The sequence below is a fragment of the Pteropus vampyrus genome, unplaced genomic scaffold (assembly GCF_000151845.1).
Source record: "Pteropus vampyrus isolate Shadow unplaced genomic scaffold, Pvam_2.0 Scaffold219, whole genome shotgun sequence".
Classification (NCBI taxonomy): domain Eukaryota; kingdom Metazoa; phylum Chordata; class Mammalia; order Chiroptera; family Pteropodidae; genus Pteropus; species Pteropus vampyrus.
Window position 1 is genome coordinate 704236 of NW_011889000.1, and position 12500 is coordinate 716735.

The 12500-nt window shown below is 34.2% G+C and overlaps 1 protein-coding gene and 1 pseudogene across 1 annotated transcript in view; one reads left to right on the forward strand and one right to left on the reverse strand.

Moving 5' to 3' along the window:
* TC2N (tandem C2 domains, nuclear) overlaps positions 1–12500 on the reverse strand; it is a 35914-nt gene that overhangs the window by 11435 nt on the left and 11979 nt on the right. The window contains exons 2-8 of the mRNA XM_011373151.2: positions 12060–12181; positions 10536–10769; positions 4449–4616; positions 3359–3450; positions 2078–2153; positions 1436–1536; positions 887–1003 (exon numbers count right to left, since the gene is read on the reverse strand). Of these exons, the coding sequence (XP_011371453.1) occupies positions 887–1003; positions 1436–1536; positions 2078–2153; positions 3359–3450; positions 4449–4616; positions 10536–10769; positions 12060–12126 (855 nt within the window). The 5' untranslated portion in view covers positions 12127–12181. The remainder of the gene's footprint in view (positions 1–886; positions 1004–1435; positions 1537–2077; positions 2154–3358; positions 3451–4448; positions 4617–10535; positions 10770–12059; positions 12182–12500) is intronic.
* Positions 5737–5851, forward strand: LOC111747384 (annotated as a pseudogene).

A 12500-nucleotide genomic window follows, 5' to 3' on the forward strand; every position in this document is an offset into this window, starting at 1 on the left:
TTTTATAATCTAGGAAAGGTAGATTTAATTTACAACAATAAAAAATATTTTTTAATGTAAACAAAAATGAGAGTGACCATGATTTGTTTTTCCAGAATTTATCCAAGATATTGCCTTTAATTTTCCAAATCATCCTTTTAATTACGTAGTCAGGAATTCAGGTCAATATCAACACCAAGTGTACCAGAATATAGCTTTTCCCCTTTTTAAAAATTAGGTTGTTTTCCATCTGGGGCATCTTTCCTGCTATTTACCACAACTCTTCAATTGTAAATAAGAGTGGTTCAAGAATCTCATATAAGCTCTCTCAGGATCCAGAATCTAACTTGCTCTCGTTAAAAGACTTGAATTATTTCTTTAAAGGAGCGATTCTTTGTCTAATGATTTCTCTTTTGGTGATGTTTGTTCCACTCTTTCCAATATGAAAATCGATCTCCTTAGTAAAGAAGAAAAAAGAAAATATGAGTATAAAGTTCTACCTTCTCTCATGAGCATCCACCCCACGCAGCAAGTCCGTGTTTTCCAGACTATTTTCAAAAGTTCTAATATTTTCAAAACCTTGGCTTACCATGGGCTTCTTGACACTAGACCATTCTTTGTTACACCCTTCCATCTTTCCATCTTTAATACATCTCTTTGAAAAGAAGCTTTTCTTTTTTTTTCTTTTTGCCTTTTGAAAAGGCAAGATGTCTGAGCAATCATTGATATTTTAGATATTTTCTCTTTTATTGAAATTGTTCGTCCGTGTAGTCAGAATTGTGCTTCTGAGAGCCTCCCAACCACTTAAGCTTTCTTTTTCATCTCAAGCCACAGAATCACACCAATAATACAGTATATAGAACACGTTTAATTTTTAAACTCAAATGAAGCAAACACAGCCACTTACACTGGAGACCTCTTTGACTGAAGATTTGAAATGCACTGGTTTGGGCAACGTTAGTATTCCTTTTATAGAAACAGTAGAAGCGTCTCCATAAGTAGAAGGCCAACTTAAATCTCGGCACTAAAAAAATTAAGAATACAGTTTGAAGTTTACAAAGGATGCTGACGATATCAATATTTTATGTATTTCTTGACTTAACAACTTTGGATAAAAACCATAAAAGTGAACGTTAGTTTACTGAGACCTCTTGTTTCATCCACATTAAAATAATTTAACATTAAAAAATAAATAAAATAAAATAATTTGACATTTAATGTTGTAGACATCACATCAATTTCTTTCTTGAGGTTAAAAGCAAACATACTTCCATCACACCTATACATTTATTTTCTTTAGATTCTTTATTAAATACTATTTTCTGCAAAATACTATAGAACCCTAAATTCCAAACAAGGTAATGACCCCTTTCCCCAGAACAAAACAATAGCAGATGCTTATAATGTCTAAAATTCAATTTTGTAGGAAAAGTTGGTATTCATTATAATTGCTTACCTGTAAAACTGTGATCCAGATCTGCTCTACTGAAGAATTGTAAAACACTTTCACATTCAATCTCCCCAAATCTCTTTCATCTCCTGATAGAGTAATAGTATCTGAATTATAAAAGGACAAAGACGATTGAGATGCTATGCAATCCTTCTGACCCAATTAAGCTTTGACACCATCCAGTTTTAAAGGCACAGCTGAGAAATGCTACAATTATTTTTTAAAGTTGCCAATTTAATAAGACAAAAATCACACTTCAATGTTTTATGGAAGTGCTAGGGTTAAGATCTACTGTAAAGAGTACATGGCTTAAAAACCTAACCTAATTATACCCTGAGAGATTTAAGTTAAAACTAAGAAAAAGTTTCCCAAATAACCTTGACATGACCTTCATACAGTATGCTTCAGGAAGTTCCTTCACTAATATAATTTAAAACAAAAACCAAAAGATATTTAATTGCCTCATTTTTTAAAAAGATGTATTCATTACTGAACACTAAAAAACAAACCATCTGATCTATGCATTCACATGCAGATAACACAGTTATCTAGAGTATTTTTACCTTACCATATAACTTCACATTACTAGAGTAGAAATAATTTCGTTAAGAATATATATTTTAAAAAATGGGATACTTTATTCCTTACCTAGGCTTCTGTTGCTCCCTTGAGAATTTTTCCTCGACGACGAACTACTGGGCATACTGGACAATGAATCCTGTCTCTACAAATAAAATTCTTCTTTAGCCAAAAACTGTATATCAAACTTTAAGGATTCAGAAATAATACCTACCCTAGTAGCAAACTGCACACTAACCATTTGACAGTGTTACTCATCAGAATTTTCCATTTTTAGAAAGAAAAGAAGAAAAAAAGACTTTTGTGTATGTTATCAGAAAAATCTTAAATATCTTACTAGATAACACATGGGAAAGCCTTTGCTGGTTTTGGTTTGCTTTTGTAATAAGGGGGAAGAAATCACTGCTTATGTTTCATACTTGAAAGTACCAACAAAAATCAGAATAAATTTGGAAGTGCCATATTACCTAAAACCTGTAAAGCAGCAGTTATCAAAGCATGGTCCCTCTGGACCAGGAGTATCAGCATCATCTGGGAAACTGTTAGAAATACAAACTCAGGCTCCACTGCAGAGCTACTGAATCACAAGTTCTGGTGGTGAGGCCTCACAATCTGTGTTTTAACAAGCTCTCCACACAATTTTATGCATGTTAAAGAACTTGTGCTATGAAAAATTAAGTCTACAAACAATGAACTCAACTGAAAATTATTAGGATTATTTAGAATACACTTCCATTTTAATAAAATATATGTGTATATATATTCACCTTAAAAAAGCCCACAGGTATATAGAAACGATATTTTCATGGTGCTTTTACTCTCAGTTATAGGAATTGAGGTGATCTGTCTTTTCAGTTTGCTTAAGTCTACTTTCTAATTTTTTAATAATTACTTGTTTAAAAAAAGAAATATTTTTTAAATATCAAAAATTCTCAACTCTATTTCTAACAAAGGACACTGTGCTATATTAATGAATAACTTAAGTCCTGTATCTCAATAGAAACACTAATTTTTACTAACTAGGTAGTTATGTTCAGTAAGAAAAGTTAAATCAATAACTACTTTTAACTATATACCATTTTAAATTCCAATTGTCTGAGTATACACCAACTGAGAGATGTAAGACTCATAAAAAAAATAAACAAAAGAAAAACTACTGCCTTTTAGTATTCAGTTGAAAGCTTCCTAAAAAAATGCACATGGGAAATGCCAAGTGTTTATTCTTCAGATATTAGAATAGATACAACTACAAAAGATACACATGTTGTTCCTAATGTAATTCACACATTTCTGAATTTTTAGCTTGAAAATAAATTGTTGAATATAATTAAATTTATATAAATATTTTACCTGGATGAACCGCTGAGACGAACTTGTAAGATCAAACATAGACCTACTCAGTCCAGGGGAACCAGCGAGTTTGCTGGTCCTTAAATCACAAACTACAAAGGTATATGAGAAAATGACTTATTTTTATAGCGAAGAAGAAACACTGGAATTCTACTTAAAATGAACTACATCTTTTTAGGAATGTATCATCAATATTATATGCAAATCTACTTAAGAGATAAAGCCTTCTACTGAAGTTAAAAAATTTTTTTCCAATTATTTTACTTTTGTCTGAAACGGAAACCAACATAAATCAAACAACACATTTTCACATCCACATCAAATATTGAGCAGGGAAAATTCATTCTTTTTGCTTACATTCCCCAATTCTTCATCCCAGAAGAATAATCTAAGAGGATGTAAGTCCTCTGTGCTAAATGAATTCAACTATTTTATGAGCGCTTATAAAAAAAAAAAATCAATACTGAATTCTATGCGCTCATATATAAGTATTCAAATAAATACTTCTGCTTTACTTTTAGTACCTCACCCTGAATTCGGGGTTGAAATAGCTGTATATATAAAAGACTTGAAAACTGAGAAGTTTGTGAATCAGATACGTACGAGATAGACTACAACTGATGCAGTCTCAAATATGAAACTAAGAAAGTTCTAAAATCATTTAGCCATTTTCTATTTTCTTCGCTTACATCTGTAATCATATCGTGAGTTTCTAAATTCATCATTTTCACTGAATAGAGCAGAAAAGGAAAAAGCTAGTAAATACCTGTTGTAGAATTTATGAATGGATAAATGATATGTAAAATACCTACAAAATAGTCTGTAAATAAAACTTTCAAAAAAGGAAAAATACAATGGAATTTGGAACTACTAAACACAACTTATTAATCTTTCAATTATTGTATATTAGATATAATACCATGAAGAAGTCATGATGTTTATCACATCACTTCTGAAGCCTGCTTTTCTCTTAAATTTTAAATTGTTTTTTGGAATAAGAATCAGTTTTTCCAGGGTCTTAGATTTCATTTGATTTCTACATTTGTTAAAAGAACACCACAAAGAAGAAAAAAAAAAATTATTTTCAGACCCGATCCATACAGTCTTGTCACTTCTGAACGAGGAGGAAAGCGCCGAATCAAATCTGGTGAAAAGTGCTGATACATATAGAATGGGTTATATACATCATAGCTGGGTCCATGATGGAATGAACTGGAAAGTTCCGCCTTTCGATCTCCAAAAGATGCTCTGGCAGATCCTGAAAGCAAATGTTTCTAAAGTTTTACAACATCCTTTTCTGGGAGTTGTTAGCTAACGGCTGGGTGCATTCAAGGCAAAGGAAAAAAATTTGTGTGTTAATACTAACTCGCATGCGTTTGATATGTGAGCACACACATAAGCACAAAGAATAAGCACACATTGATCGAGCTTGAATTGTGTGCAGTACTCTGCCAGGGATCAGCTATGAACCCTGCTCTCAAGACAGTCTGGTAAACTTTTGGCATTTTTCTTGGCCCTTAAGCACACATTCCTAAATGTTGTGGACAATTCTATAGTTGGTGATGGGGGTTTCCTTTTACTTTTCTACTTTCACAAAGAATATCTCATAAGAAAAAAGATTATCTTTATCTGGAGAGGTATGCTTTTCGTGAAGACTAGAACATTTTAAAAAACTGACCACATGATGAGACACAGAGAGCAAGTCTCAACAAACTTTAAAGGACTGAAATCACAGAGTATGTTCTCTAACCACAATGCAATAAAGTTAAAAATCAAACAACAAATTGAATAGAAAACATTTATATTGAAACATAAAACAACCAGAAATGACCAAAAAGGTAATCTTTAAGAAGAAAAACAAGATTGAAAGATTTGCTCTACTGGGTGTTAAGAATAGAATATTAGCACGATTATAAGATCAACAGAACAGAGCAGAAGGCCCAGAAAGAGACACCTACTTTATGGACACCTGACTTATGATCAGTGTGGCAATGCACAACAGTGGGAAAGAATGGTCTTTTCACTAAAGGGTGGTAACAGACAACAGGATATTGACCTAGGAACAAAACCTTCACCCCTAAACTAAACATACTCATAAAAAATTAATTCCATATGGACTGTAGCTCTAAGTTAAATGTTAAAGGCAAACCAATAAAACTTCTATATTTAAGTAAATATATAGGAATGATTTCATGGCTTTAGGGAAGGGACTCACTTCTTAAACTGTACCCGTATCAATAATCAGAAAAAACTTTTAATGAACTGAACTACATTAAAATTAAAATTTTCCAGACGTGGTTCCATCGTGTAGCGGTTAGCACGTCTACTTTACACGCAGAAGGTCCTGGGTTCACACCCCAGTGGAGCCACAGTCCCTAGTCTACGGCCATGCCACCCTGAACAAGCACGATGTTTGATCTCAGAAGCTAAGCAGGGTTGGGCCAGTTAGTACTTGGATGGGAGATCACCTAGGAAGACCAGGTGCTGTAGGCATAAATTGAAAAAAAAAAAATTAGAATTTTCCATTAGTCAAAAGATTTATTAAGAGAGTAAAAAGGTAACCCACAGAATGAAAGAAGATATGTACAAAGAATATAACTGACAAAGGGCTCATACCCAGAATTCATAAGGAACTCCCATAAATCAGTAAGAAAAAGACAAGCAAGACTGTGTGTATGTAAACTGGCCTGAGACTTAAGTGGGCACTTTGGAAGACAGTCTACCCAAACGGCCAAAAAACATGACTCAGTGCTCAACCTTATTAGTCACGATGGAAATGTAAGCTAAAACTCCAAGAAGATGCCATGACGTGTTCACCAGAATAGTGAAATGTAAAAAGCCTGACAACAGCCAGTGCTGACAGGAAGGTAGAGCCATGTGAACTAGCAGACTCCGCTGGCAAAAATGTAAACTGATGCAATCTCAGTGGAAAACAGTTTGCTAATTTCTACTAAAGCTGAAGATATTTATACCCTATGACCCAACAATGCCGTTCTGGGACATACACACAACTGAAATGCACTCGCATGTGCACCGAGAGACCAGTTCTAGAATGTTCATAAACACCGTTATCCATGATCACCAAAAACTTGAAAAAACTCAAATGTCCACCAACAGTGAAACAGAGGAACTGTAGTATATACTTACTACATAAAAACACCTTACAGTACGATACACGGAAATACTACTGTATATCATGCCGTTTCGAATACAACAGAATAAATACACTCACTGTACAGATGTGAAAACAAGCTGAGGATACTGACAATTTGAATGAATCTCACAAACATCATGTGGACTGACAAAACCTATTAACAAAAGAATACATGCTGAATATGAAATTTCATTTATAGAAAGGTCAGAAAACAGGAAAAAACTAAACCATAACATTTAGGAATATGTACTTAGGTGGTGGAAAATAAGAAAAGCAAGAAAGCGATGATATAACAACTGGGACACTGATTATTCTGGAGTGGATGAAAGGGGGGAAGATGGACGCTTTTGGGAGTGGCGACTATCCACGTTTTGCTGCGTAGTAAATCAATGAGCTGTATATTTCTTTGATCCTTTTTTATACATGTGGTTTGTATTTCGCAATTTAAAAGGGGCAAAACAATAGATCAAATTCCTTTTAAAGCTACTAATCACATTGGAAATACGATAAACACATAAAATAGTTTTTTTAATGTCTAAGTTAGTGCCGTATTTTAATTCTTTTTGTCCCATTTCAAACAGAATCTACGGTATCAACTGACATTTTCTGAATTAAGCTAAACAATAAAACAGGCAGTTTCTCGCTGATTTCAGGAAAGAAAAATATGAGATAATGAGGGGGAGGTTTTCTCCTCATCCTGGTTCAAACAACTATGTGTACACTCCAAACACAGCACACGGGCAGAGGGATGCCAAGAGAGAGTGATGCCAGAGAGCCTTATGAAGAGCCTGCCCCCCTCTAAGCTAACAGTGAAATCATTTGGCACACAAACACTGCCACAAAAGTCTGTTCATGGCAACAGGCGAGCACCGTCAAGAGCAGGAGCACCAAAAATGACTCACCACCTTTATAGGCTATACATAAAAAAAAGAATATTCTGATTTCATTTTTCCTTTACCAGTAAGCCACCGCAAAATTCCAATTTTCCCCTCTAACAGTATACAGTGATATCATTTTTTTAAGTTCAAGAGAAACGTCTCTCAATTTACAGAACCACAGTGCTATAAAACTAAATGTAAAGTTACACGATTGCTTCCACCTCTCAAAGCCCTAGTTAAAATTTCAATATTAGTTCGAAAGGCGATGCATTCTCTTGATGGATAGGTAAGATCGATGAGTGAAGAAGCAAGCACAGCAAAATGTTAACGATAGAATCCGCTCTCAAAGCAGTCAGCTACATCTGTAATCAGACTCATCGGCAAGTAAGCAAGGCAACAAAACCAACTTCAAATCTGCGAAACATAATTTTGTCATTATTGATAGTGGTCTGCCCTATCTTCCTCTCAAAATCTCCATGTCAGCCCACCGCTCACACATGCACAAACACATATAGCTTACACATATTCGACTTCATAATGAGGTACCAAGAATACTTTCTTGACTCTAGCTAGATAAAGTAATTTTCTCTCCAATATGCTAAAAATCTGATGGCTTCACCACAACCTCCATGAGTCTGTATTTTAAGCATAAACCAATTTCTTGTTCATTCAACTAAAAAGTAATCTGTTTTCTAGTGATACAATGAAAAAAAAAGACAAAAAAAAAACTATCACATATTGCCAAGTTCTGATTTAAAAATAACACATAAAATACTCTAAATGTCTAAGAATAGGAAATTTATTAAATTACAGTAAATGCATATGATTTAATACTATGGAGCCATTAAAAAGCAATGACTATGAAAACATGTTCATAATATATGATATAAATAAAACAAACTACAAAGCTGTTTATACAGTTTAATCCCAATGTTATTAAACAAGTATGAGAGAAAGAGAAAAATCAATCGATCATGGTATCCTATGAGTCAGAGCTTTTAAAAACTATTTTTTAGAGACACTACTGATATACGAAAAATAAGGCACAGGGTTCATCTTTCCCTGTTTCTTTAAAAAAAAAAAAAATCACTCTTACCAGACCTAACTCTCCTATAGATAACAAAACTAAACTCTAGATCAAAAACAAAACAAATAAAAAAAAAACCCTGAAGGCACTGGAGAGTGAACAAAAGCAATGCAGATTCTGGACAGGATTTGACTCTTGGAAAAAAGGGAATAGTACAAAGTTAGTTATCTGTTTTTAATAACATTTAGCCTGCAGACGGGCCAAAGCTGGCACTGAGCAGGGCGAGTAAAACTCCAATAGAAAATCCAGTCTTTCTGGCCTGAAGAACCAGAAGGCCGAGTTCAGAGCACTCACAGCTGCTAGAACTAAGGTGGGAATCTTGGAAAGGAGAGAGCCCCAAATTCTGTGAATAAAGACTCCTCGAATGTCTGGTTGATCCCTGAACCACACATGTGTGGGACAGACTCCAACTAAGGATAATAAAACTAAACTGAGGTAAGAGCTGCCACCAACCACCTGGTTGCAGAGTCCAACCAAGTTAATTAACTGCCGGCTGGAGAAAAGAAAAGAAAAAAAAAAAAAACCCTCAGAGTAATATAACTGATTCTAGAGTCTCAACAACATTCAACATCCAGAATAAAATTCAAAGCTACCTCAAATACACACGCACACAAAAACAGGAGAATGTGACCCATTCTCATAAAAAAGACAATACACAGAATCCAAATCTAGATGACCTAGAGGTTAGAATTAGCAGACAAAGATGTTAAAGCTCAAAGACATAAAACAGGCTCACAGTAATGGAGGGCGGAGGAGGGGGGCAGGGTTGGGGGGAATCACAGCAAAGACAGAAATTATAAAAAAGAACCAAGTGTAAATCTACAACTAAAAAATACAATTTCTAAAATATAAAATTCACTGCATGGGCTTAACAGCTGAATGGCGATAACAAAGGGTAAGAGACAATGAATTTGAAAATAAATTAATATTATCCAATCTTAAGAACGGAGAGGAAAAAAGACGACTAGAAAAAATAAGAAGTCTCAGAGACACATAAAACAATATCGAAAGGTCCTGCATATGTGTGATTGGAATCCCAGAAGAAGAGAGAAAGGAGGGGGCAGAAAAGAAACATTTAAAGAAGTATTCTTGACCTTGAAAGGGTTTGGATTACATTGGTATGTGCGTTTGTCAAAACTCAAAAAATACACACTTAAAATTTGGGCAGCTCATTGTGTGCAAAGTTTATGTTGAAAGAAGAAAACTAAACAGATAATGAACTCTAGTAAATGACATATATGCTTAAGTATTTAGAAGGAAGTATAATGACGTCCACAGTTTACTCTGAAATGCATTCTCCCCCACAAAAGAGGATTAATGGATAGAGGAATGGATGTGATATCTAGTAAAATGTAAATAAAAGAATCTATGTGGTAGATATATAGGTATTCACCATTAAGTTCTTTCCATTTTTCTATGTCTGAAATTTTTCATAATAAAATTTTGAGAGGAAAAAAAATCATTGTGACTGACAGTGTTTCAATGTAGTAGAACAAATCGTTTTTTAAAATACAAGTTTCATGTTGTTTCCTCTTCTTTAGTTCACTGGCCTCTACAACATCAGGCAAAATTCAGCCACTGAATCAACTTCATTCAAGTGGCCATTTAGACTGGGAAGTGTATTTAGACGGAAAAGTATATTTATAGACCTCGAAGTATAGTGGTGACGGAAGTTGGGAAGAAAGACTAGTCATTGCTTCCTTATTTCTCTTTACATCAAATTTTAGAAAACAATAGATAGGAATGTTTCCTATATAATTCCACCAGTTTTTTCTTTCAAAATGTGTGAAGGATAACTGATATATTATTTCTTTTAAAAAAGCCACGTCTACACACAAATGTATTGTATTATGATCTGGTTTCATAATGGGACCTTTCAAAAATACTGTACATTAAGTTCCTCTATAGAAAGATCAAAGCATATAAAAAGCAAAATGTAAAATGTGTATACAAAATACACATCTTTATGTTAAAAGTTATAAAAGAACAAAATTACAGCAATCACAGCATTTAAATGTTGCATGTTGATTTTTAAAACCCTGCCATTTTATTGTTTACCTTCAAGTTCTTCCAGATGTGAAGGAGTTCCTTGTGTTCTTGGCTGAATATAAGATAACTTAAACCTGGGCACCACGAATGGTACTTCTTTGCCATCAGATGGTAATTTGGAAAGTAAGTAATCCTCAGTACAGCCAACCTGAGGCTTTACAGAAACAGAAGTCAATGGAGGTATAGAGATAGTAGTACTTTGACTATTTGAGACTGCTGTTTTAAAGTCTTTTTCCACGGAAACTGCATGTAAAAGAAGGAAAAAGAAAAGAAAAAAAAAATCACAAATATGCACGTAGATTTATATGTAAGCATCTAAACCTAACATGTTTTGGTACTTAATCATTTTAGTAGAAACTGCTGATGCATAAACTACTCTAGGCTCTTATCAAGAACATCTGCCCAGCCAACAGTCAAGCAATTAATACACTATTGCTAAAGTATATTAATTTATCATAATAGTAAAGGCAGTTTTCAAAGAGTCTCATTCACATAAGAGTTCAGAGATGGCAAACAAGTTTATTTTGTAGTTAATTCTACAATACTTTCGAGTAAAATCTAGTCATTTAAAAACACTCCCAATGAAGCAATTCTTGGTGTCAATACTATTGGTTAACATCAGTCTTAAATGCATTAAGCAATTCTGAAAAGAAGCTAAAGGTCTCCAAGTCTATAAAAATCTTCACCAAATCACAAAATAAAGTATATATATCCTAATATAATAGCACCTCTCCCTGTACTGGCTTCCCTGACCTATTTTGTCCATTCTCTAAAACGATATGTCATTCCAAAAATGTGTGACCTAGGATGAGAAGCTAAGGAACACACAGAGTTAATCTTTATATACAAACAGTATTGTCTGTAGACTGAATATAAGTACACCTACCACTGTGTACGAACTTATGAAATGTTTTAATGCAAAAAAGAAGCCTTCATACTCAAATATACTAGAAAGCTGTGCTCTAGGAAGAAATACAAGAGCCAGTGAAAAATAAAGTTCCAGTCTTAACCCTGAAGACATGAGGAAACCACCCAATAGAAAGGAAACCTCCAGGAGTCCTTGACAAATGCGGGTCTTGAGACATTTTGGGACTCTTCTCCCCATCGGTCATTCTCCCCTTGGTCTTTCATTCACGAAAGGCATTTTTTAAACATTTAAAACATTTATCAGAGCAGGCTGTCCCCCAAACGCACCCAACACTTATCTTTCCCCGCCTTTGCCTGTACTTCATCATCCACCTAGAACACTCCGTAATTCCGTCTTCCCTCTCAGCTGCCTAAAATCCTCTTCAGACTTCATGCCAAATGCCATCTTCTTTGTGGTGCTGCCCCAGGGTGCCTCTGGGTTGAATTCATCTCTCTCTTCCCTACGCTCCAGGATACTTTAATACTTACCTAGTGTGTCTTATATTTATGTTTCTACTTCTCCCATGAAGTGAGGAAATATGTCTCATTTATCTTAATATTACACAATGCCACAGATAAAGAAGACATTGAAAGAAATGTCTGAAGTCAAAGCAAAACAAAACTCACGGTTGTGTTTTTCTGGTTCACTAAAGAAACATCCTCTACAGCAACTCTTTATAAACTCTGTTGCCATTATGTTCAATTTCCAATATCCAGCAAAAGATATAACTTCTGATTTTAATATTAATCTGTTGGTGGAACAGAAAACAAGTTAAAACGATCATATCATACTTAATGTCGTTAGGTATCACTAAATAAATCCTATTATCTGTCTTTCTAAGACGTTCAAATGTTTAGAGGACGATAGATTTTGGTACCTATATGTAATTTTGTATAACCTAGGATTCTGAAAAGTTAATAAAATGACATGCTTAAAAATTACTAAAAGAACCATCTCGATGTTAAACCTGAAAAAAAATTCCACTCTCAATTTTCTCTTTAGCTTTGTAAATCTAAATTGACATCCAACCCAAATTTGAAAGATAATATGGCACTCTTAAAAATGCA